The 24,897-nt window shown below is 35.5% G+C and overlaps 2 protein-coding genes across 2 annotated transcripts in view; both read left to right on the top strand.

Moving 5' to 3' along the window:
* The window catches only part of LOC129274247 (uncharacterized), a 169,005-nt gene that overhangs the window by 55,674 nt on the left and 88,434 nt on the right, over positions 1 to 24,897 (top strand). The window lies entirely within an intron of this gene.
* LOC129274243 (sushi, von Willebrand factor type A, EGF and pentraxin domain-containing protein 1-like) overlaps positions 1 to 24,897 on the top strand; it is a 43,377-nt gene that overhangs the window by 5,058 nt on the left and 13,422 nt on the right. Inside the window, exons 4-18 of the mRNA XM_064108485.1 lie at positions 1,216 to 1,410; positions 2,854 to 3,048; positions 4,492 to 4,686; positions 6,130 to 6,324; positions 7,769 to 7,963; positions 9,407 to 9,601; positions 11,047 to 11,241; positions 12,684 to 12,878; positions 14,321 to 14,515; positions 15,962 to 16,156; positions 17,602 to 17,796; positions 19,242 to 19,436; positions 20,883 to 21,077; positions 22,523 to 22,717; positions 24,163 to 24,357. Coding sequence (XP_063964555.1) covers positions 1,216 to 1,410; positions 2,854 to 3,048; positions 4,492 to 4,686; positions 6,130 to 6,324; positions 7,769 to 7,963; positions 9,407 to 9,601; positions 11,047 to 11,241; positions 12,684 to 12,878; positions 14,321 to 14,515; positions 15,962 to 16,156; positions 17,602 to 17,796; positions 19,242 to 19,436; positions 20,883 to 21,077; positions 22,523 to 22,717; positions 24,163 to 24,357 — 2,925 coding nt within the window. The remainder of the gene's footprint in view (positions 1 to 1,215; positions 1,411 to 2,853; positions 3,049 to 4,491; positions 4,687 to 6,129; positions 6,325 to 7,768; positions 7,964 to 9,406; positions 9,602 to 11,046; positions 11,242 to 12,683; positions 12,879 to 14,320; positions 14,516 to 15,961; positions 16,157 to 17,601; positions 17,797 to 19,241; positions 19,437 to 20,882; positions 21,078 to 22,522; positions 22,718 to 24,162; positions 24,358 to 24,897) is intronic.

The following is a 24,897-nucleotide window of genomic DNA, read 5'->3' as shown; positions in this document are numbered from 1 at the left end:
GTTTTGTTATTGAAAATATCTCTTTGATCACTTTTCAAATTTTTTGATTGGATAATAGAAAGCTACAAAGAAAGATTATGATATACTGAAATTTGTATACCCCTACTTAACTGCCAAACAAAGTTTTAAGGGGTCATGTAGGAATGAGCATGCAGTTGGATTGTCATGAAACTTGGCAGACACATTGGTGCGTAGTCTGCTTTATTCCCACACCTTCGTCATTGTCAAGAACCAAATGATCGCGTCTTCCTTTCTGAAGATAAAGTTTGGTGTCCTGTCCGGGCTTTGAAATGGTATCTCGATTGGACAAAGTCTGTTCGTAAATCTGATCAACTCTTTGTCATCAGCCATGAAGGCAGCGGCCTCCTTGTCTTTATCTCCCTAGTTCTTTATGTTCTTACTTTTTGCTTGGAAAATGCCTCCTCTCGGCTGGATCTGTGCTGGTCTAGCATAGATCAAGTATATGTATCCTAGTTATTGAAATAAATCATGAAAATACTTACCTGATTTTCTTATTTATGAGATAATTGGATACATCAACTTGAGTCCATCTCACCGGCCCCTCTCCTTGCGTGGCAACATGCATGTCTCAGTGTCACGGGCTTAATTCAAGGAAGATGGAGATCGTAGCTTAATGATCTCTGTAGTATAACGCACAGGGAGATGACGCGCTAGCGCAAGGAATTCTGGGTCCTTTTGTTTCTGTTTGATTAGCAAAAACTAGCATAGACCAAGTAGATGTATCCAGCTAACTCGTCAATAAGAAAATAAGGTAAGTATTATCATGTTTGCGGGGGATCTCGTTGTAAGCTAATTTACGCATATTTGAATGACAATGATGTGATTAGATCATAGATCACACAGGCTTTATTAAAAAAAATTGGATTTTAGGTGTGTCATACATTCATAATCTGGCAAGGATTGAGGCATGGAGTTTGACTGCGTGCAGTTAATATTAAATTAGTTATTAAAAGCTTGATTTCTTATTACTGTTAGTAATAATCTATACCTATACTCTATAAAACCCTTGTAAACAATTGTATTTGAGTATATTCCATTATAAATTAACCCCTTTGGGGCACTTATTTTTTCCTATTCTTAACTTTGTTTAGAATCTGCAAAATACTTTTTGCACAATTTTCTATTTTCATGACACTCACATGCCTAAGAATTCTGTTCAAATCACTTAACTTGTCTTCTTTACTTCTATTATAGAAATCACCTGTTCAATACCTGAATCGCTTCCATCAAACCTAAATACCAATGATACTGACTGCGAGGGTGGAGACTCCATTACTATCAACCAACAATGTACTTATTATTGTGATGATGGACATAATCTTGCTGGATCTGATACGGTAACTTGTCAGGAGGATTCAACTCTTTCTGGTGATCTACCTACGTGTGAGGGTAAGTATGAAGAAATGACTAGATAGAAAGATTTTTTTTATCTTATAGATGCTAGTTGTGGTAACTAAAATGAATCTGAACATAATCCGAGAAAGTGACCTCTATAGTGTTTGGATGTATTAAAATATGAAATGTGCTAAATGATTATGGAAAAGAGGTGAAGTGTTAATTGAATTCTTTATCATCCATTAAAATTCAAATGTAGCATCTAGCACACTCTGTCAGTAATGTTTTGTTATTGAAAATATCTCTTTGATCACTTTTCAAATTTTTTGATTGGATAATAGAAAGCTACAAAGAAAGATTATGATATACTGAAATTTGTATACCCCTACTTAACTGCCAAACAAAGTTTTAAGGGGTCATGTAGGAATGAGCATGCAGTTGGATTGTCATGAAACTTGGCAGACACATTGGTGCGTAGTCTGCTTTATTCCCACACCTTCGTCATTGTCAAGAACCAAATGATCGCGTCTTCCTTTCTGAAGATAAAGTTTGGTGTCCTGTCCGGGCTTTGAATTGGTATCTCGATTGGACAAAGTCTGTTCGTAAATCTGATCAACTCTTTGTCATCAGCCATGAAGGCAGCGGCCTCCTTGTCTTTATCTCCCTAGTTCTTTATGTTCTTACTTTTTGCTTGGAAAATGCCTCCTCTCGGCTGGATCTGTGCTGGTCTAGCATAGATCAAGTATATGTATCCTAGTTATTGAAAGAAATCATGAAAATACTTACCTGATTTTCTTATTTATGAGATAACTGGATACATCAACTTGAGTCCATCTCACCGGCCCCTCTCCTTGCGTGGCAACATGCATGTCTCAGTGTCACGGGCTTAATTCAAGGAAGATGGAGATCGTAGCTTAATGATCTCTGTAGTATAACGCACAGGGAGATGACGCGCTAGCGCAAGGAATTCTGGGTCCTTTTGTTTCTGTTTGATTAGCAAAAACTAGTATAGACCAAGTAGATGTATCCAGCTAACTCGTCAATAAGAAAATAAGGTAAGTATTATCATGTTTGCGGGGGATCTCGTTCTAAGCTTATTTACGCATATTTGAATGACAATGATGTGATTAGATCATAGATCACACAGGCTTTATTTAAAAATTTGGATTTTAGGTGTGTCATACATTCTTGATCTGTCAAGGATTGAGGCATGAAGTTTTACTGCGTGCAGTTAATATTAAATTAGTTATTAAAAGCTTGATTTCTTATTACTGTTAGTAATAATCTATACCTATACTCTATAAAACCCTTGTAAACAATTGTATTTGAGTATATTCCATTATAAATTAACCCCTTTGTGGCACTTATTTTTTCCTATTCTTAACTTTGTTTAGAACCTGCAAAATGCTTTTTGCACAATTTTCTATTTTCATGACACTCACATGCCTAAGAATTCTGTTCAAATCACTAAACTTGTCCTTTTTACTTTTATTATAGAAGTCACCTGTTCAATACCTGAATCGCTTCCATCAAACCTAAATACCAATGATACTGACTGCGAGGGTGGAGACTCCATTACTATCAACCAACAATGTACTTATTATTGTGATGATGGACATAATCTTGCTGGATCTGATACGGTAACTTGTCAGGAGGATTCAACTCTTTCTGGTGATCTACCTACGTGTGAGGGTAAGTATGAAGAAATGACTAGATAGAAAGATTTTTTTTATCTTATAGATGCTAGTTGTGGTAACTAAAATGAATCTGAACATAATCCGAGAAAGTGACCTCTATAGTGTTTGGATGTATTAAAATATGAAATGTGCTAAATGATTATGGAAAAGAGGTGAAGTGTTAATTGAATTCTTTATCATCCATTAAAATTCAAATGTAGCATCTAGCACACTCTGTCAGTAATGTTTTGTTATTGAAAATATCTCTTTGATCACTTTTCAAATTTTTTGATTGGATAATAGAAAGCTACAAAGAAAGATTATGATATACTGAAATTTGTATACCCCTACTTAACTGCCAAACAAAGTTTTAAGGGGTCATGTAGGAATGAGCATGCAGTTGGATTGTCATGAAACTTGGCAGACACATTGGTGCGTAGTCTGCTTTATTCCCACACCTTCGTCATTGTCAAGAACCAAATGATCGCGTCTTCCTTTCTGAAGATAAAGTTTGGTGTCCTGTCCGGGCTTTGAATTGGTATCTCGATTGGACAAAGTCTGTTCGTAAATCTGATCAACTCTTTGTCATCAGCCATGAAGGCAGCGGCCTCCTTGTCTTTATCTCCCTAGTTCTTTATGTTCTTACTTTTTGCTTGGAAAATGCCTCCTCTCGGCTGGATCTGTGCTGGTCTAGCATAGATCAAGTATATGTATCCTAGTTATTGAAAGAAATCATGAAAATACTTACCTGATTTTCTTATTTATGAGATAACTGGATACATCAACTTGAGTCCATCTCACCGGCCCCTCTCCTTGCGTGGCAACATGCATGTCTCAGTGTCACGGGCTTAATTCAAGGAAGATGGAGATCGTAGCTTAATGATCTCTGTAGTATAACGCACAGGGAGATGACGCGCTAGCGCAAGGAATTCTGGGTCCTTTTGTTTCTGTTTGATTAGCAAAAACTAGTATAGACCAAGTAGATGTATCCAGCTAACTCGTCAATAAGAAAATAAGGTAAGTATTATCATGTTTGCGGGGGATCTCGTTCTAAGCTTATTTACGCATATTTGAATGACAATGATGTGATTAGATCATAGATCACACAGGCTTTATTTAAAAATTTGGATTTTAGGTGTGTCATACATTCTTGATCTGTCAAGGATTGAGGCATGAAGTTTTACTGCGTGCAGTTAATATTAAATTAGTTATTAAAAGCTTGATTTCTTATTACTGTTAGTAATAATCTATACCTATACTCTATAAAACCCTTGTAAACAATTGTATTTGAGTATATTCCATTATAAATTAACCCCTTTGTGGCACTTATTTTTTCCTATTCTTAACTTTGTTTAGAACCTGCAAAATGCTTTTTGCACAATTTTTTATTTAGATGACACTCACATGCCTAAGAATTCTGTTCAAATCACTAAACTTGTCCTTTTTACTTTTATTATAGAAGTCACCTGTTCAATACCTGAATCGCTTCCATCAAACCTAAATACCAATGATACTGACTGCGAGGGTGGAGACTCCATTACTATCAACCAACAATGTACTTATTATTGTGATGATGGACATAATCTTGCTGGATCTGATACGGTAACTTGTCAGGAGGATTCAACTCTTTCTGGTGATCTACCTACGTGTGAGGGTAAGTATGAAGAAATGACTAGATAGAAAGATTTTTTTTATCTTATAGATGCTAGTTGTGGTAACTAAAATGAATCTGAACATAATCCGAGAAAGTGACCTCTATAGTGTTTGGATGTATTAAAATATGAAATGTGCTAAATGATTATGGAAAAGAGGTGAAGTGTTAATTGAATTCTTTATCATCCATTAAAATTCAAATGTAGCATCTAGCACACTCTGTCAGTAATGTTTTGTTATTGAAAATATCTCTTTGATCACTTTTCAAATTTTTTGATTGGATAATAGAAAGCTACAAAGAAAGATTATGATATACTGAAATTTGTATACCCCTACTTAACTGCCAAACAAAGTTTTAAGGGGTCATGTAGGAATGAGCATGCAGTTGGATTGTCATGAAACTTGGCAGACACATTGGTGCGTAGTCTGCTTTATTCCCACACCTTCGTCATTGTCAAGAACCAAATGATCGCGTCTTCCTTTCTGAAGATAAAGTTTGGTGTCCTGTCCGGGCTTTGAATTGGTATCTCGATTGGACAAAGTCTGTTCGTAAATCTGATCAACTCTTTGTCATCAGCCATGAAGGCAGCGGCCTCCTTGTATTTATCTCCCTAGTTCTTTATGTTCTTACTTTTTGCTTGGAAAATGCCTCCTCTCGGCTGGATCTGTGCTGGTCTAGCATAGATCAAGTATATGTATCCTAGTTATTGAAAGAAATCATGAAAATACTTACCTGATTTTCTTATTTATGAGATAACTGGATACATCAACTTGAGTCCATCTCACCGGCCCCTCTCCTTGCGTGGCAACATGCATGTCTCAGTGTCACGGGCTTAATTCAAGGAAGATGGAGATCGTAGCTTAATGATCTCTGTAGTATAACGCACAGGGAGATGACGCGCTAGCGCAAGGAATTCTGGGTCCTTTTGTTTCTGTTTGATTAGCAAAAACTAGTATAGACCAAGTAGATGTATCCAGCTAACTCGTCAATAAGAAAATAAGGTAAGTATTATCATGTTTGCGGGGGATCTCGTTCTAAGCTTATTTACGCATATTTGAATGACAATGATGTGATTAGATCATAGATCACACAGGCTTTATTTAAAAATTTGGATTTTAGGTGTGTCATACATTCTTGATCTGTCAAGGATTGAGGCATGAAGTTTTACTGCGTGCAGTTAATATTAAATTAGTTATTAAAAGCTTGATTTCTTATTACTGTTAGTAATAATCTATACCTATACTCTATAAAACCCTTGTAAACAATTGTATTTGAGTATATTCCATTATAAATTAACCCCTTTGTGGCACTTATTTTTTCCTATTCTTAACTTTGTTTAGAACCTGCAAAATGCTTTTTGCACAATTTTCTATTTTCATGACACTCACATGCCTAAGAATTCTGTTCAAATCACTAAACTTGTCCTTTTTACTTTTATTATAGAAATCACCTGTTCAATACCTGAATCGCTTCCATCAAACCTAAATACCAATGATACTGACTGCGAGGGTGGAGACTCCATTACTATCAACCAACAATGTACTTATTATTGTGATGATGGACATAATCTTGCTGGATCTGATACGGTAACTTGTCAGGAGGATTCAACTCTTTCTGGTGATCTACCTACGTGTGAGGGTAAGTATGAAGAAATGACTAGATAGAAAGATTTTTTTTATCTTATAGATGCTAGTTGTGGTAACTAAAATGAATCTGAACATAATCCGAGAAAGTGACCTCTATAGTGTTTGGATGTATTAAAATATGAAATGTGCTAAATGATTATGGAAAAGAGGTGAAGTGTTAATTGAATTCTTTATCATCCATTAAAATTCAAATGTAGCATCTAGCACACTCTGTCAGTAATGTTTTGTTATTGAAAATATCTCTTTGATTACTTTTCAAATTTATTGATTGGATAATAGAAAGCTACAAAGAAAGATTATGATATACTGAAATTTGTATACCCCTACTAAACTGCCAAACAAAGTTTTAAGGGGTCATGTAGGAATGAGCATGCAGTTGGATTGTCATGAAACTTGGCAAACACATTGGTGCGTAGTCTTCTTTATTCCCACACCTTCGTCGTTGTCAAGAACCAAATGATCGCGTCTTCCTTTCTGAAGATAAAGTTTGGTGTCCTGTCCGGGCTTTGAAATGGTATCTCGATTGGACAAAGTATGTTCGTAAATCTGATCAACTCTTTGTCATCAGCCATGAAGGCAGCGGCCTCCTTGTCTTTATCTCCCTAGTTCTTTATGTTCTTACTTTTTGCTTGGAAAATGCCTCCTCTCGGCTGGATCTGTGCTGGTCTAGCATAGATCAAGTATATGCATCCTAGTTATTGAAATAAATCATGAAAATACTTACCTGATTTTCTTATTTATGAGATAACTGGATACATCAACTTGAGTCCATCTCACCGGCCCCTCTCCTTGAGTGGCAACATGCATGTCTCAGTGTCACGGGCTTAATTCAAGGAAGATGGAGATCGTAGCTTAATGATCTCTGTAGTATAACGCACAGGGAGATGACGCGCTAGCGCAAGGAATTCTGGGTCCTTTTGTTTCTGTTTGATCAGCAAAAACTAGCATAGGTCAAGTAGATGTATCCAGCTAACTCGTCAATAAGAAAATAAGGTAAGTATTATCATGTTTGCGGGGGATCTTGTTCTAAGCTTATTTACGCATATTTGAACGACAATGATGTGATTAGATCATAGATCACAAAGGCTTTATTTAAAAAATTTGGATTTTAGGTGTGTCATACATTCTTTATCTGTCAAGGATTGAGGCATAAAGTTTTACTGCGTGCAGTTAATATTAAATTAGTTATTAAAAGCTTGATTTCTAATTACTGTTAGTTATAATCTATACCTATACTCTATAAAACCCTTGTAAACAATTGTATTTGAGTATATTCCATTATAAATTAACCCCTTTGTGGCACTTATTTTTTCCTATTCTTAACTTTGTTTAGAACCTGCAAAATGCTTTTTGCACAATTTTTTATTTAGATGACACTCACATGCCTAAGAATTCTGTTCAAATCACTAAACTTGTCCTCTTTACTTCTATTATAGAAATCACCTGTTCAATACCTGAATCGCTTCCATCAAACCTAAATACCGATGATACTGACTGCGAGGGTGGGGACTCCATTGCTATCAACCAACAATGTTCTTATTATTGTGATGATGGACATAATCTTGCTGGATCTGATACGGTAACTTGTCAGGAGGATTCAACTCTTTCTGGTGAATTACCTACGTGTGAGGGTAAGTATGAAGAAATGACTAGTAAGAAAGATTTTTTGTATCTTATCGATGCTAGTTGTGGTAACTAAAATGAATCTGAACATAATCCGAGAAAGTGACCTCTATAGTGTTTGGATGTATTAAAATATGAAATGTGCTAAATGATTATGGAAAAGAGGTGAAGTGTTAATTGAATTCTTTATCATCCATTAAAATTAAAATGTAGCATCTAGCACACTGTCAGTAATGTTTTGTTATTCAAAAATATCTCTTTGATCACTTTTCAAATTTATTGATTGGATAATAGAAAGCTACAAAGAAAGATTATGATATACTGAAATTTGTATACCCCTACTAAACTGCCAAACAAAGTTTTAAGGGGTCATGTAGGAATGAGCATGCAGTTGGATTGTCATGAAACTTGGCAAACACATTGGTGCGTAGTCTGCTTTATTCCCACACCTTCGTCGTTGTCAAGAACCAAATGATCGCTTCTTCCTTTCTGAAGATAAAGTTTGGTGTCCTGTCCGGGCTTTGAAATGGTATCTCGTTTGGACAAAGTCTGTTCGTAAATCTGATCAACTCTTTGTCATCAGCCATGAAGGCAGCGGCCTCCTTGTCTTTATCTCCCTAGTTCTTTATGTTCTTACTTTTTGCTTGGAAAATGCCTCCTCTCGGCTGGATCTGTGCTGGTCTAGCATAGATCAAGTATATGCATCCTAGTTATTGAAATAAATCATGAAAATACTTACCTGATTTTCTTATTTATGAGATAACTGGATACATCAACTTGAGTCCATCTCACCGGCCCCTCTCCTTGAGTGGCAACATGCATGTCTCAGTGTCACGGGCTTAATTCAAGGAAGATGGAGATCGTAGCTTAATGATCTCTGTAGTATAACGCACAGGGAGATGACGCGCTAGCGCAAGGAATTCTGGGTCCTTTTGTTTCTGTTTGATTAGCAAAAACTAGCATAGGTCAAGTAGATGTATCCAGCTAACTCGTCAATAAGAAAATAAGGTAAGTATTATCATGTTTGCGGGGGTGCTTGTTCTAAGCTTATTTACGCATATTTGAATGACAATGACGTGATTAGATCATAGATCACACAGGCTTTATTTAAAAAATTTGGATTTTAGGTGTGTCATACATTCTTGATCTGTCAAGGATTGAGGCATAAAGTTTTACTGCGTGCAGTTAATATTAAATTAGTTATTAAAAGCTTGATTTCTAATTACTGTTAGTAATAATCTATACCTATACTCTATAAAACCCTTGTAAACAATTGTATTTGAGTATATTCCATTATAAATTAACCCCTTTGTGGCACTTATTTTTTCCTATTCTTAACTTTGTTTAGAACCTGCAAAATGCTTTTTGCACAATTTTCTATTTTCATGACACTCACATGCCTAAGAATTCTGTTCAAATCACTAAACTTGTCTTCTTTACTTCTATTATAGAAGTCACCTGTTCAATACCCGAATCGCTTCCATCAAACCTAAATACCAATGATACTGACTGCGAGGGTGGGGACTCCATTAATATCGACCAACAATGTACTTATTATTGTGATGATGGACATAATCTTGCTGGATCTGATACGGTAACTTGTCAGGAGGATTCAACTCTTTCTGGTGAATTACCTACGTGTGAGGGTAAGTATGAAAAAATGACTAGTAAGAAAGATTTTTTTTATCTTATAGATGCTAGTTGTGGTAACTAAAATGAATCTGAACATAATCCGAGAAAGTGACCTCTGTAGTGTTTGGATGTATTAAAATATTAAATGTGCTAAATGATTATGGAAAAGAGGTGAAGTGTTAATTGAATTCTTTATCATCCATTAAAATTCAAATGTAGCATCTAGCACACTGTCAGTAATGTTTTGTTATTGAAAATATCTCTTTGATCACTTTTCAAATTTATTGATTGGATAATAGAAAGCTACAAAGAAAGATTATGATATACTGAAATTTGTATACCCCTACTAAACTGCCAAACAAAGTTTTAAGGGGTCATGTAGGAATGAGCATGCAGTTGGATTGTCATGAAACTTGGCAAACACATTGGTGCGTAGTCTGCTTTATTCCCACACCTTCGTCATTGTCAAGAACCAAATGATCGCGTCTTCCTTTCTGAAGATAAAGTTTGGTGTCCTGTCCGGGCTTTGAAATGGTATCTCGATTGGACAAAGTCTGTTCATAAATCTGATCAACTCTTTGTCATCAGCCATGAAGGCAGCGGCCTCCTTGTCTTTATCTCCCTAGTTCTTTATGTTCTTACTTTTTGCTTGGAAAATGCCTCCTCTCGGCTGGATCTGTGCTGGTCTAGCATAGATCAAGTATATGCATCCTAGTTATTGAAATAAATCATGAAAATACTTACCTGATTTTCTTATTTATGAGATAACTGGATACATCAACTTGAGTCCATCTCACCGGCCCCTCTCCTTGAGTGGCAACATGCATGTCTCAGTGTCACGGGCTTAATTCAAGGAAGATGGAGATCGTAGCTTAATGATCTCTGTAGTATAACGCACAGGGAGATGACGCGCTAGCGCAAGGAATTCTGGGTCCTTTTGTTTCTGTTTGATTAGCAAAAACTAGCATAGGTCAGACAAGTAGATGTATCCAGCTAACTCGTCAATAAGAAAATAAGGTAAGTATTATCATGTTTGCGGGGGATCTTGTTCTAAGCTTATTTACGCATATTTGAATGACAATGATGTGATTAGATCATAGATCACAAAGGCTTTATTTAAAAAATTTGGATTTTAGGTGTGTCATACATTCTTTATCTGTCAAGGATTGAGGCATAAAGTTTTACTGCGTGCAGTTAATATTAAATTAGTTATTAAAAGCTTGATTTCTAATTACTGTTAGTTATAATCTATACCTATACTCTATAAAACCCTTGTAAACAATTGTATTTGAGTATATTCCATTATAAATTAACCCCTTTGTGGCACTTATTTTTCCTATTCTTAACTTTGTTTAGAACCTGCAAAATGCTTTTTGCACAATTTTTTATTTAGATGACACTCACATGCCTAAGAATTCTGTTCAAATCACTAAACTTGTCCTCTTTACTTCTATTATAGAAATCACCTGTTCAATACCCGAATCGCTTCCATCAAACCTAAATACCAATGATACTGACTGCGAGGGTGGGGACTCCATTAATATCGACCAACAATGTACTTATTATTGTGATGATGGACATAATCTTGCTGGATCTGATACGGTAACTTGTCAGGAGGATTCAACTCTTTCTGATGAATTACCTACGTGTGAGGGTAAGTATGAAGAAATGACTAGTAAGAAAGATTTTTTTTATCTTATAGATGCTAGTTGTGGTAACTAAAATGAATCTGAACATAATCCGAGAAAGTGACCTCTGTAGTGTTTGGATGTATTAAAATATGAAATGTGCTAAATGATTATGGAAAAGAGGTGAAGTGTTGATTGAATTCTTTATCATCCATTAAAATTCAAATGTAGCATCTAGCACACTGTCAGTAATGTTTTGTTATTGAAAATATATCTTTGATCACTTTTCAAATTTATTGATTGGATAATAGAAAGCTACAAAGAAAGATTATGATATACTGAAATTTGTATACCCCTACTAAACTGCCAAACAAAGTTTTAAGGGGTCATGTAGGAATGAGCATGCAGTTGGATTGTCATGAAACTTGGCAAACACATTGGTGCGTAGTCTGCTTTATTCCCACACCTTCGTCATTGTCAAGAACCAAATGATCGCGTCTTCCTTTCTGAAGATAAAGTTTGGTGTCCTGTCCGGGCTTTGAAATGGTATCTCGATTGGACAAAGTCTGTTCGTAAATCTGATCAACTCTTTGTCATCAGCCATGAAGGCAGCGGCCTCCTTGTCTTTATCTCCCTAGTTCTTTATGTTCTTACTTTTTGCTTGGAAAATGCCTCCTCTCGGCTGGATCTGTGCTGGTCTAGCATAGATCAAGTATATGCATCCTAGTTATTGAAATAAATCATGAAAATACTTACCTGATTTTCTTATTTATGAGATAAGTGGATACATCAACTTGAGTCCATCTCACCGGCCCCTCTCCTTGAGTGGCAACATGCATGTCTCAGTGTCACGGGCTTAATTCAAGGAAGATGGAGATCGTAGCTTAATGATCTCTGTAGTATAACGCACAGGGAGATGACGCGCTAGCGCAAGGAATTCTGGGTCCTTTTGTTTCTGTTTGATTAGCAAAAACTAGCATAGGTCAAGTAGATGTAACCAGCTAACTCGTCAATAAGAAAATAAGGTAAGTATTATCATGTTTGCGGGGGATCTTGTTCTAAGCTTATTTACGCATATTTGAATGACAATGATGTGATTAGATCATAGATCACAAAGGCTTTATTTAAAAAATTTGGATTTTAGGTTTGTCATACATTCTTTATCTGTCAAGGATTGAGGCATAAAGTTTTACTGCGTGCAGTTAATATTAAATTAGTTATTAAAAGCTTGATTTCTAATTACTGTTAGTTATAATCTATACCTATACTCTATAAAACCCTTGTAAACAATTGTATTTGAGTATATTCCATTATAAATTAACCCCTTTGTGGCACTTATTTTTTCCTATTCTTAACTTTGTTTAGAACCTGCAAAATGCTTTTTGCACAATTTTTTATTTAGATGACACTCACATGCCTAAGAATTCTGTTCAAATCACTAAACTTGTCCTCTTTACTTCTATTATAGAAATCACCTGTTCAATACCTGAATCGCTTCCATCAAACCTAAATACCGATGATACTGACTGCGAGGGTGGGGACTCCATTGCTATCAACCAACAATGTTCTTATTATTGTGATGATGGACATAATCTTGCTGGATCTGATACGGTAACTTGTCAGGAGGATTCAACTCTTTCTGGTGAATTACCTAGGTGTGAGGGTAAGTATGAAGAAATGACTAGTAAGAAAGATTTTTTTTATCTTATACATGCTAGTTGTGGTAACTAAAATGAATCTGAACATAATCCGAGAAAGTGACCTCTATAGTGTTTGGATGTATTAAAATATGAAATACATGTGCTAAATGATTATGGAAAAGAGGTGAAGTGTTAATTGAATTCTTTATCATCCATTAAAATTCAAATGTAGCATCTAGCACACTGTCAGTAATGTTTTGTTATTGAAAATATCTCTTTGATCACTTTTCAAATTTATTGATTGGATAATAGAAAGCTACAAAGAAAGATTATGATATACTGAAATTTGTATACCCCTACTAAACTGCCAAACAAAGTTTTAAGGGGTCATGTAGGAATGAGCATGCAGTTGGATTGTCATGAAACTTGGCAAACACATTGGTGCGTAGTCTGCTTTATTCCCACACCTTCGTCATTGTCAAGAACCAAATGATCGCGTCTTCCTTTCTGAAGATAAAGTTTGGTGTCCTGTCCGGGCTTTGAAATGGTATCTCGATTGGACAAAGTCTGTTCGTAAATCTGATCAACTCTTTGTCATCAGCCATGAAGGCAGCGGCCTCCTTGTCTTTATCTCCCTAGTTCTTTATGTTCTTACTTTTTGCTTGGAAAATGCCTCCTCTCGGCTGGATCTGTGCTGGTCTAGCATAGATCAAGTATATGCATCCTAGTTATTGAAATAAATCATGAAAATACTTACCTGATTTTCTTATTTATGAGATAACTGGATACATCAACTTGAGTCCATCTCACCGGCCCCTCTCCTTGAGTGGCAACATGCATGTCTCAGTGTCACGGGCTTAATTCAAGGAAGATGGAGATCGTAGCTTAATGATCTCTGTAGTATAACGCACAGGCAGATGACGCGCTAGCGCAAGGAATTCTGGGTCCTTTTGTTTCTGTTTGATTAGCAAAAACTAGCATAGGTCAAGTAGATGTATCCAGCTAACTCGTCAATAAGAAAATAAGGTAAGTATTATCATGTTTACGGGGGATCTTGTTCTAAGCTTATTTATGCATATTTGAATGACAATGATGTGATTAGATCATAGATCACAAAGGCTTTATTTAAAAAATTTGGATTTTAGGTGTGTCATACATTCTTTATCTGTCAAGGATTGAGGCATAAAGTTTTACTGCGTGCAGTTAATATTAAATTAGTTATTAAAAGCTTGATTTCTAATTACTGTTAGTTATAATACCTATACTCTATAAAACCCTTGTAAACAATTGTATTTGAGTATATTTCATTATAAATTAACCCCTTTGTGGCACTTATTTTTTCCTATTCTTAACTTTGTTTAGAACCTGCAAAATGCTTTTTGCACAATTTTTTATTTAGATGACACTCACATGCCTAAGAATTCTGTTCAAATCACTAAACTTGTCCTCTTTACTTCTATTATAGAAATCACCTGTTCAATACCCGAATCGCTTCCATCAAACCTAAATACCGATGATACTGACTGCGAGGGTGGGGACTCCATTAATATCGACCAACAATGTACTTATTATTGTGATGATGGACATAATCTTGCTGGATCTGATACGGTAACTTGTCAGGAGGATTCAACTCTTTCTGATGAATTACCTACGTGTGAGGGTAAGTATGAAGAAATGACTAGTAAGAAAGATTTTTTTTATCTTATAGATGCTAGTTGTGGTAACTAAAATGAATCTGAACATAATCCGAGAAAGTGACCTCTATAGTGTTTGGATGTATTAAAATATGAAATACATGTGCTAAATGATTATGGAAAAGAGGTGAAGTGTTAATTGAATTCTTTATCATCCATTAAAATTCAAATGTAGCATCTAGCACACTGTCAGTAATGTTTTGTTATTGAAAATATCTCTTTGATCACTTTTCAAATTTATTGATTGGATAATAGAAAGCTACAAAGAAAGATTATGATATACTGAAATTTGTATACCCCTACTAAACTGCCAAACAAAGTTTTAAGGGGTCATGTAGGAATGAGCATGCAGTTGGATTGTCATGAAACTTGGCAAACACATTGGTGCGTAGTCTGCTTTATTCCCACACCTTCGTCATTGTCAAGAACCAAATGATCGCGTCTTCCTTTCTGAAGATAAAGTTTGGTGTCCTGTCCGGGCTTTGAAATGGTATCTCGATTGGACAAAGTCTGTTCGTAAATCTGATCAACTCTTTGTCATCAGCCATGAAGGCAGCGGCCTCCTTGTCTTTAACTCCCTAGTTCTTTATGTTCTTACTTTTTGCTTGGAAAATGCCTCCTCTCGCCTGGATCTATGCTGGTCTATCATAGATCAAGTATATGCATCCTAGTTATTGAAATAAATCATGAAAATACTTACCTGATTTTCTTATTTATGAGATAACTGGATACATCAACTTGAGTCCATCTCACCGGCCCCTCTCCTTGAGTGGCAACATGCATGTCTCAGTGTCACGGGCTTAATTCAAGGAAGATGGAGATCGTAGCTTAATGATCTCTGTAGTATAACGCACAGGGAGATGACGCACTAGCGCAAGGAATTCTGGGTCCTTTTGTTTCTGTTTGATTAGCAAAAACTAGCATAGGTCAAGTAGATGTATCCAGCTAACTCGTCAATAAGAAAATAAGGTAAGTATTATCATGTTTGCGGGGGATCTTGTTCTAAGCTTATTTACGCATATTTGAATGACAATGATGTGATTAGATCATAGATCACAAAGGCTTTATTTAAAAAATTTGGATTTTAGGTGTGTCATACATTCTTTATCTGTCAAGGATTGAGGCATAAAGTTTTACTGCGTGCAGTTAATATTAAATTAGTTATTAAAAGCTTGATTTCTAATTACTGTTAGTTATAATCTATACCTATACTCTATAAAACCCTTGTAAACAATTGTATTTGAGTATATTCCATTATAAATTAACCCCTTTGTGGCACTTATTTTTTCCTATTCTTAAATTTGTTTAGAACCTGCAAAATGCTTTTTGCACAATTTTTTATTTAGATGACACTCACATGCCTAAGAATTCTGTTCAAATCACTAAACTTGTCCTCTTTACTTCTATTATAGAAATCACCTGTTCAATACCCGAATCGCTTCCATCAAACCTAAATACCAATGATACTGACTGCGAGGGTGGGGACTCCATTAATATCGACCAACAATGTACTTATTATTGTGATGATGGACATAATCTTGCTGGATCTGATACGGTAACTTGTCAGGAGGATTCAACTCTTTCTGGTAAATTACCTACGTGTGAGGGTAAGTATGAAGAAATGACTAGTAAGAAAGATTTTTTTTATCTTATAGATGCTAGTTGTGGTAACTAAAATGAATCTGAACATAATCCGAGAAAGTGACCTCTATAGTGTTTGGATGTATTAAAATATGAAATACATGTGCTAAATGATTATGGAAAAGAGGTGAAGTGTTAATTGAATTCTTTATCATCCATTAACATTCAAATGTAGCATCTAGCACACTGTCAGTAATGTTTTGTTATTGAAAATATCTCTTTGATCACTTTTCAAATTTATTGATTGGATAATAGAAAGCTACAAAGAAAGATTATGATATACTGAAATTTGTATACCCCTACTAAACTGCCAAAGAAAGTTTTAAGGGGTCATGTAGGAATGAGCATGCAGTTGGATTGTCATGAAACTTGGCAAACACATTGGTGCGTAGTCTGCTTTATTCCCACACCTTCGTCATTGTCAAGAACCAAATGATCGCGTCTTCCTTTCTGAAGATAAAGTTTGGTGTCCTGTCCGGGCTTTGAAATGGTATCTCGATTGGACAAAGTCTGTTCGTAAATCTGATCAACTCTTTGTCATCAGCCATGAAGGCAGCGGCCTCCTTGTCTTTATCTCCCTTGTTCTTTATGTTCTTACTTTTTGCTTGGAAAATGCCTCCTCTCGGCTGGATCTGTGCTGGTCTAGCATAGATCAAGTATATGCATCCTAGTTATTGAAATAAATCATGAAAATACTTACCTGATTTTCTTATTTATGAGATAACTGGATACATCAACTTGAGTCCATCTCACCGGCCCCTCTCCTTGAGTGGCAACATGCATGTCTCAGTGTCACGGGCTTAATTCAAGGAAGATGGAGATCGTAGCTTAATGATCTCTGTAGTATAACGCACAGGGAGATGACGCGCTAGCGCAAGGAATTCTGGGTCCTTTTGTTTCTGTTTGATTAGCAAAAACTAGCATAGGTCAAGTAGATGTATCCAGCTAACTCGTCAATAAGAAAATAAGGTAAGTATTATCATGTTTGCGGGGATCTTGTTCTAAGCTTATTTACGCATATTTGAATGACAATGATGTGATTAGATCATAGATCACAAAGGCTTTATTTAAAAAATTTGGATTTTAGGTGTGTCATACATTCTTTATCTGTCAAGGATTGAGGCATAAAGTTTTACTGCGTGCAGTTAATATTAAATTAGTTATTAAAAGCTTGATTTCTAATTACTGTTAGTTATAATCTATACCTATACTCTATAAAACCCTTGTAAACAATTGTATTTGAGTATATTCCATTATAAATTAACCCCTTTGTGGCACTTATTTTTTCCTATTCTTAACTTTGTTTAGAACCTGCAAAATGCTTTTTGCACAATTTTTTATTTAGATGACACTCACATGCCTAAGAATTCTGTTCAAATCACTAAACTTGTCCTCTTTACTTCTATTATAGAAATCACCTGTTCAATACCCGAATCGCTTCCATCAAACCTAAATACCAATGATACTGACTGCGAGGGTGGGGACTCCATTAATATCGACCAACAATGTACTTATTATTGTGATGATGGACATAATCTTGCTGGATCTGATACGGTAACTTGTCAGGAGGATTCAACTCTTTCTGGTGAATTACCTACGTGTGAGGGTAAGTATGAAGAAATGACTAGTAAGAAAGATTTTTTTTATCTTATAGATGCTAGTTGTGGTAACTAAAATGAATCTGAACATAATCCGAGAAAGTGACCTCTATAGTGTTTGGATGTATTAAAATATGAAATACATGTGCTAAATGATTATGGAAAAGAGGTGAAGTGTTAATTGAATTCTTTATCATCCATTAAAATTCAAATGTAGCATCTAGCACACTGTCGGTAATGTTTTGTTATTGAAAATATCTCTTTGATCACTTTTCAAATTTATTGATTGGATAATAGAAAGCTACAAAGAAAGATTATGATATACTGAAATTTGTATACCCCTACTAAACTGCCAAAGAAAGTTTTAAGGGGTCATGTAGGAATGAGCATGCAGTTGGATTGTCATGAAACTTGGCAAACACATTGGTGCGTAGTCTGCTTTATTCCCACACCTCGTCATTGTCAAGAACCAAATGATCGCGTCTTCCTTTCTGAAGATAAAGTTTGGTGTCCTGTCCGGGCTTTGAAATGGTATCTCGATTGGACAAAGTCTGTTCGTAAATCTGATCAACTCTTTGTCATCAGCCATGAAGGAAGCGGCCTCCTTGTCTTTATCTCCCTAGTTCTTTATGTTCTTACTTTTTGCTTGGAAAATGCCTCCTCTCGGCTGGATCTGTGCTGGTCTAGCATAGATCAAGTATATGCATCCTAGTTATTGAAATAAATCATGAAAATACTTACCTGATTTTCTTATTTATGAGATAAATGGATACATCAACTTGAGTCCATCTCACCGGCCCCTCTCCTTGAGTGGCAACATGCATGTCTCAGTGTCACGGGCTTAATTCAAGGAAGATGGAGATCGTAGCTTAATGATCTCTGTAGTATAACGCACAGGGAGATGACGCGCTAGCGCAAGGAATTCTGGGTCCTTTTGTTTCTGTTTGATTAGCAAAAACTAGCATAGGTCAAGTAGATGTATCCAGCTAACTCGTCAATAAGAAAATAAGGAAAGTATTATCATGTTTGCGGGGGATCTTGTTCTAAGCTTATTTACGCATATTTGAATGACAATGATGTGATTAGATCATAGATCACAAAGGCTTTATTTTAAAAATTTGGATTTTAGGTGTGTCATACATTCTTTATCTGTCAAGGATTGAGGCATAAAGTTTTACTGCGTGCAGTTAATATTAAATTAGTTATTAAAAGCTTGATTTCTAAATACTGTTAGTTATAATCTATACCTATACTCTATAAAACCCTTGTAAACAATTGTATTTGAGTATATTCCATTATAAATTAACCCCTTTGTGGCACTTATTTTTTCCTATTCTTAACTTTGTTTAGAACCTGCAAAATGCTTTTTGCACAATTTTTTATTTAGATGACACTCACATGCCTAAGAATTCTGTTCAAATCACTCAACTTGTCCTCTTTACTTCTATTATAGAAATCACCTGTTCAATACCTGAATCGCTTCCATCAAACCTAAATACCGATGATACTGACTGCGAGGGTGGGGACTCCATTAATATCGACCAACAATGTACTTATTATTGTGATGATGGACATAATCTTGCTGGATCTGATACGGTAACTTGTCAGGAGGATTCAACTCTTTCTGGTGAATTACCTACGTGTGAGGGTAAGTATGAAGAAATGACTAGTAAGAAAGATTTTTTTTATCTTATAGATGCTAGTTGTGGTAACTAAAATGAATCTGAACATAATCCGAGAAAGTGACCTCTATAGTGTTTGGATGTATTAAAATATGAAATACATGTGCTAAATGATTATGGAAAAGAGGTGAAGTGTTAATTGAATTCTTTATCATCCATTAAAATTCAAATGTAGCATCTAGCACACTGTCAGTAATGTTTTGTTATTGAAAATATCTCTTTGATCACTTTTCAAATTTATTGATTGGATAATAGAAAGCTACAAAGAAAGATTATGATATACTGAAATTTGTATACCCCTACTAAACTGCCAAACAAAGTTTTAAGGGGTCATGTAGGAATGAGCATGCAGTTGGATTGTCATGAAACTTGGCAAACACATTGGTGCGTAGTCTGCTTTATTCCAACACCTTCGTCATTGTCAAGAACCAAATGATCGCGTCTTCCTTTCTGAAGATAAATTTTGGTGTCCTGTCCGGGCTTTGAAATGGTATCTCGATTGGACAAAGTCTGTTCGTAAATCTGATCAACTCTTTGTCATCAGCCATGAAGGCAGCGGCCTCCTTGTCTTTATCTCCCTTGTTCTTTATGTTCTTACTTTTTGCTTGGAAAATGCCTCCTCTCGGCTGGATCTGTGCTGGTCTAGCATAGATCAAGTATATGCATCCTAGTTATTGAAATAAATCATGAAAATACTTACCTGATTTTCTTATTTATGAGATAACTGGATACATCAACTTGAGTCCATCTCACTGGCCCCTCTCCTTGAGTGGCAACATGCATGTCTCAGTGTCACGGGCTTAATTCAAGGAAGATGGAGATCGTAGCTTAATGATCTCTGTAGTATAACGCACAGGGAGATGACGCGCTAGCGCAAGGAATTCTGGGTCCTTTTGTTTCTGTTTGATTAGCAAAAACTAGCATAGGTCAAGTAGATGTATCCAGCTAACTCGTCAATAAGAAAATAAGGTAAGTATTATCATGTTTGCGGGGGATCTTGTTCTAAGCTTATTTACGCATATTTGAATGACAATGATGTGATTAGATCATAGATCACAAAGGCTTTATTTAAAAAATTTGGATTTTAGGTGTGTCATACATTCTTTATCTGTCAAGGATTGAGGCATAAAGTTTTACTGCGTGCAGTTAATATTAAATTAGTTATTAAAAGCTTGATTTCTAATTACTGTTAGTTATAATCTATACCTATACTCTATAAAACCCTTGTAAACAATTGTATTTGAGTATATTCCATTATAAATTAACCCCTTTGTGGCACTTATTTTTTCCTATTCTTAACTTTGTTTAGAACCTGCAAAATGCTTTTTGCACAATTTTTTATTTAGATGACACTCACATGCCTAAGAATTCTGTTCGAATCACTAAACTTGTCCTCTTTACTTCTATTATAGAAATCACCTGTTCAATACCTGAATCGCTTCCATCAAACCTAAATACCGATGATACTGACTGCGAGGGTGGGGACTCCATTGCTATCAACCAACAATGTTCTTATTATTGTGATGATGGACATAATCTTGCTGGATCTGATACGGTAACTTGTCAGGAGGATTCAACTCTTTCTGGTGAATTACCTACGTGTGAGGGTAAGTATGAAGAAATGACTAGTAAGAAAGATTTTTTTTATCTTATAGATGCTAGTTGTGGTAACTAAAATGAATCTAAACATAATCCGAGAAAGTGACCTCTATAGTGTTTGGATGTATTAAAATATGAAATACATGTGCTAAATGATTATGGAAAAGAGGTGAAGTGTTAATTGAATTCTTTATCATCCATTAAAATTCAAATGTAGCATCTAGCACACTGTCGGTAATGTTTTGTTATTGAAAATATCTCTTTGATCACTTTTCAAATTTATTGATTGGATAATAGAAAGCTACAAAGAAAGATTATGATATACTGAAATTTGTATACCCCTACTAAACTGCCAAACAAAGTTTTAAGGGGTCATGTAGGAATGAGCATGCAGTTGGATTGTCATGAAACTTGGCAAACACATTGGTGCGTAGTCTGCTTTATTCCCACACCTCGTCATTGTCAAGAACCAAATGATCGCGTCTTCCTTTCTGAAGATAAAGTTTGGTGTCCTGTCCGGGCTTTGAAATGGTATCTCGATTGGACAAAGTCTGTTCGTAAATCTGATCAACTCTTTGTCATCAGCCATGAAGGCAGCGGCCTCCTTGTCTTTATCTCCCTAGTTCTTTATGTTCTTACTTTTTGCTTGGAAAATGCCTCCTCTCGGCTGGATCTGTGCTGGTCTAGCATAGATCAAGTATATGCATCCTAGTTATTGAAATAAATCATGAAAATACTTACCTGATTTTCTTATTTATGAGATAACTGGATACATCAACTTGAGTCCATCTCACCGGCCCCTCTCCTTGAGTGGCAACATGCATGTCTCAGTGTCACGGGCTTAATTCAAGGAAGATGGAGATCGTAGCTTAATGATCTCTGTAGTATAACGCACAGGGAGATGACGCGCTAGCGCAAGGAATTCTGGGTCCTTTTGTTTCTGTTTGATTAGCAAAAACTAGCATAGGTCAAGTAGATGTATCCAGCTAACTCGTCAATAAGAAAATAAGGAAAGTATTATCATGTTTGCGGGGGATCTTGTTCTAAGCTTATTTACGCATATTTGAATGACAATGATGTGATTAGATCATAGATCACAAAGGCTTTATTTAAAAAATTTGGATTTTAGGTGTGTCATACATTCTTTATCTGTCAAGGATTGAGGCATAAAGTTTTACTGCGTGCAGTTAATATTAAATTAGTTATTAAAAGCTTGATTTCTAATTACTGTTAGTTATAATCTATACCTATACTCTATAAAACCCTTGTAAACAATTGTATTTGAGTATATTCCATTATAAATTAACCCCTTTGTGGCACTTATTTTTTCCTATTCTTAACTTTATTTAGAACCTGCAAAATGCTTTTTGCACAATTTTTTATTTAGATGACACTCACATGCCTAAGAATTCTGTTCAAATCACTAAACTTGTCCTCTTTACTTCTATTATAGAAATCACCTGTTCAATACCTGAATCGCTTCCATCAAACCTAAATACCAATGATACTGACTGCGAGGGTGGGGACTCCATTACTATCAACCAACAATGTACTTATTATTGTGATGATGGACATAATCTTGCTGGATCTGATACGGTAACTTGTCAGGAGGATTCAACTCTTTCTGGTGAATTACCTACGTGTGAGGGTAAGTATGAAGAAATGACTAGTAAGAAAGATTTTTTTTTATCTTATAGATGCTAGTTGTGGTAACTAAAATGAATCTGAACATAATCCGAGAAAGTGACCTCTATATTCTTTGGATGTATTAAAATATGAAATACATGTGCTAAATGATTATGGAAAAGAGGTGAAGTGTTAATTGAATTCTTTATCATCCATTAAAATTCAAATGTAGCATATAGCACACTGTCAGTAATGTTTTGTTATTGAAAATATCTCCTTGATCACTTTTCAAATTTATTGATTGGATAATAGAAAGCTACAAAGAAAGATTATGATATACTGAAATTTGTATACCCCTACTAAACTGCCAAACAAAGTTTTAAGGGGTCATGTAGGAATGAGCATGCAGTTGGATTGTCATGAAACTTGGCAAACACATTGGTGCGTAGTCTGCTTTATTCCCACACCTTCGTCATTGTCAAGAACCAAATGATCGCGTCTTCCTTTCTGAAGATAAAGTTTGGTGTCCTGTCCGGGCTTTGAAATGGTATCTCGATTGGACAGTCTGTTCGTAAATCTGATCAACTCTTTGTCATCAGCCATGAAGGCAGCGGCCTCCTTGTCTTTATCTCCCTTGTTCTTTATGTTCTTACTTTTTGCTTGGAAAATGCCTCCTCTCGGCTGGATCTGTGCTGGTCTAGCATAGATCAAGTATATGCATCCTAGTTATTGAAATAAATCATGAAAATACTTACCTGATTTTCTTATTTATGAGATAACTGGATACATCAACTTGAGTCCATCTCACCGGCCCCTCTCCTTGAGTGGCAACATGCATGTCTCAGTGTCACGGGCTTAATTCAAGGAAGATGGAGATCGTAGCTTAATGATCTCTGTAGTATAACGCACAGGGAGATGACGCGCTAGCGCAAGGAATTCTGGGTCCTTTTGTTTCTGTTTGATTAGCAAAAACTAGCATAGGTCAAGTAGATGTATCCAGCTAACTCGTCAATAAGAAAATAAGGTAAGTATTATCATGTTTGCGGGGGATCTTGTTCTAAGCTTATTTACGCATATTTGAATGACAATGATGTGATTAGATCATAGATCACAAAGGCTTTATTTAAAAAATTTGGATTTTAGGTGTGTCATACATTCTTTATCTGTCAAGGATTGAGGCATAAAGTTTTACTGCGTGCAGTTAATATTAAATTAGTTATTAAAAGCTTGATTTCTAATTACTGTTAGTTATAATCTATACCTATACTCTATAAAACCCTTGTAAACAATTGTATTTGAGTATATTCCATTATAAATTAACCCCTTTGTGGCACTTATTTTTTCCTATTCTTAACTTTGTTTAGAACCTGCAAAATGCTTTTTGCACAATTTTCTATTTTCATGACACTCACATGCCTAAGAATTCTGTTCAAATCACTAAACTTGTCTTCTTTACTTCTATTATAGAAGTCACCTGTTCAATACCCGAATCGCTTCCATCAAACCTAAATACCAATGATACTGACTGCGAGGGTGGAGACTCCATTACTATCAACCAACAATGTACTTATTATTGTGATGATGGACATAATCTTGCTGGATCTGATACGGTAACTTGTCAGGAGGATTCAACTCTTTCTGGTGAATTACCTACGTGTGAGGGTAAGTATGAAGAAATGACTAGTAAGAAAGATTTTTTTTATCTTATCGATGCTAGTTGTGGTAACTAAAATGAATCTGAACATAAATCCGAGAAAGTGACCTCTATAGTGTTTTGATGTATTAAAATATGAAATGTGCTAAATGATTATGGAAAAGAGGTGAAGTGTTAATTTAATTCTTTATCATCCATTAAAATTCAAATGTAGCATCTAGCACACTCTGTCAGTAATGTTTTGTTATTGAAAATATCTCTTTGATTACTTTTCAAATTTATTGATTGGATAATAGAAAGCTACAAAGAAAGATTATGATATACTGAAATTTGTATACCCCTACTAAACTGCCAAACAAAGTTTTAAGGGGTCATGTAGGAATGAGCATGCAGTTGGATTGTCATGAAACTTGGCAAACACATTGGTGCGTAGTCTGCTTTATTCCCACACCTTCGTCGTTGTCAAGAACCAAATGATCGCGTCTTCCTTTCTGAAGATAAAGTTTGGTGTCCTGTCCGGGCTTTGAAATGGTATCTCGATTGGACAA

Source organism: Lytechinus pictus, chromosome 13, assembly GCF_037042905.1.
Source record: "Lytechinus pictus isolate F3 Inbred chromosome 13, Lp3.0, whole genome shotgun sequence".
NCBI lineage: Eukaryota > Metazoa > Echinodermata > Echinoidea > Temnopleuroida > Toxopneustidae > Lytechinus > Lytechinus pictus.
The sequence above is the reverse complement of the archived record's forward strand: the minus strand, read 5'-3'. Positions and strand labels throughout refer to the sequence as shown.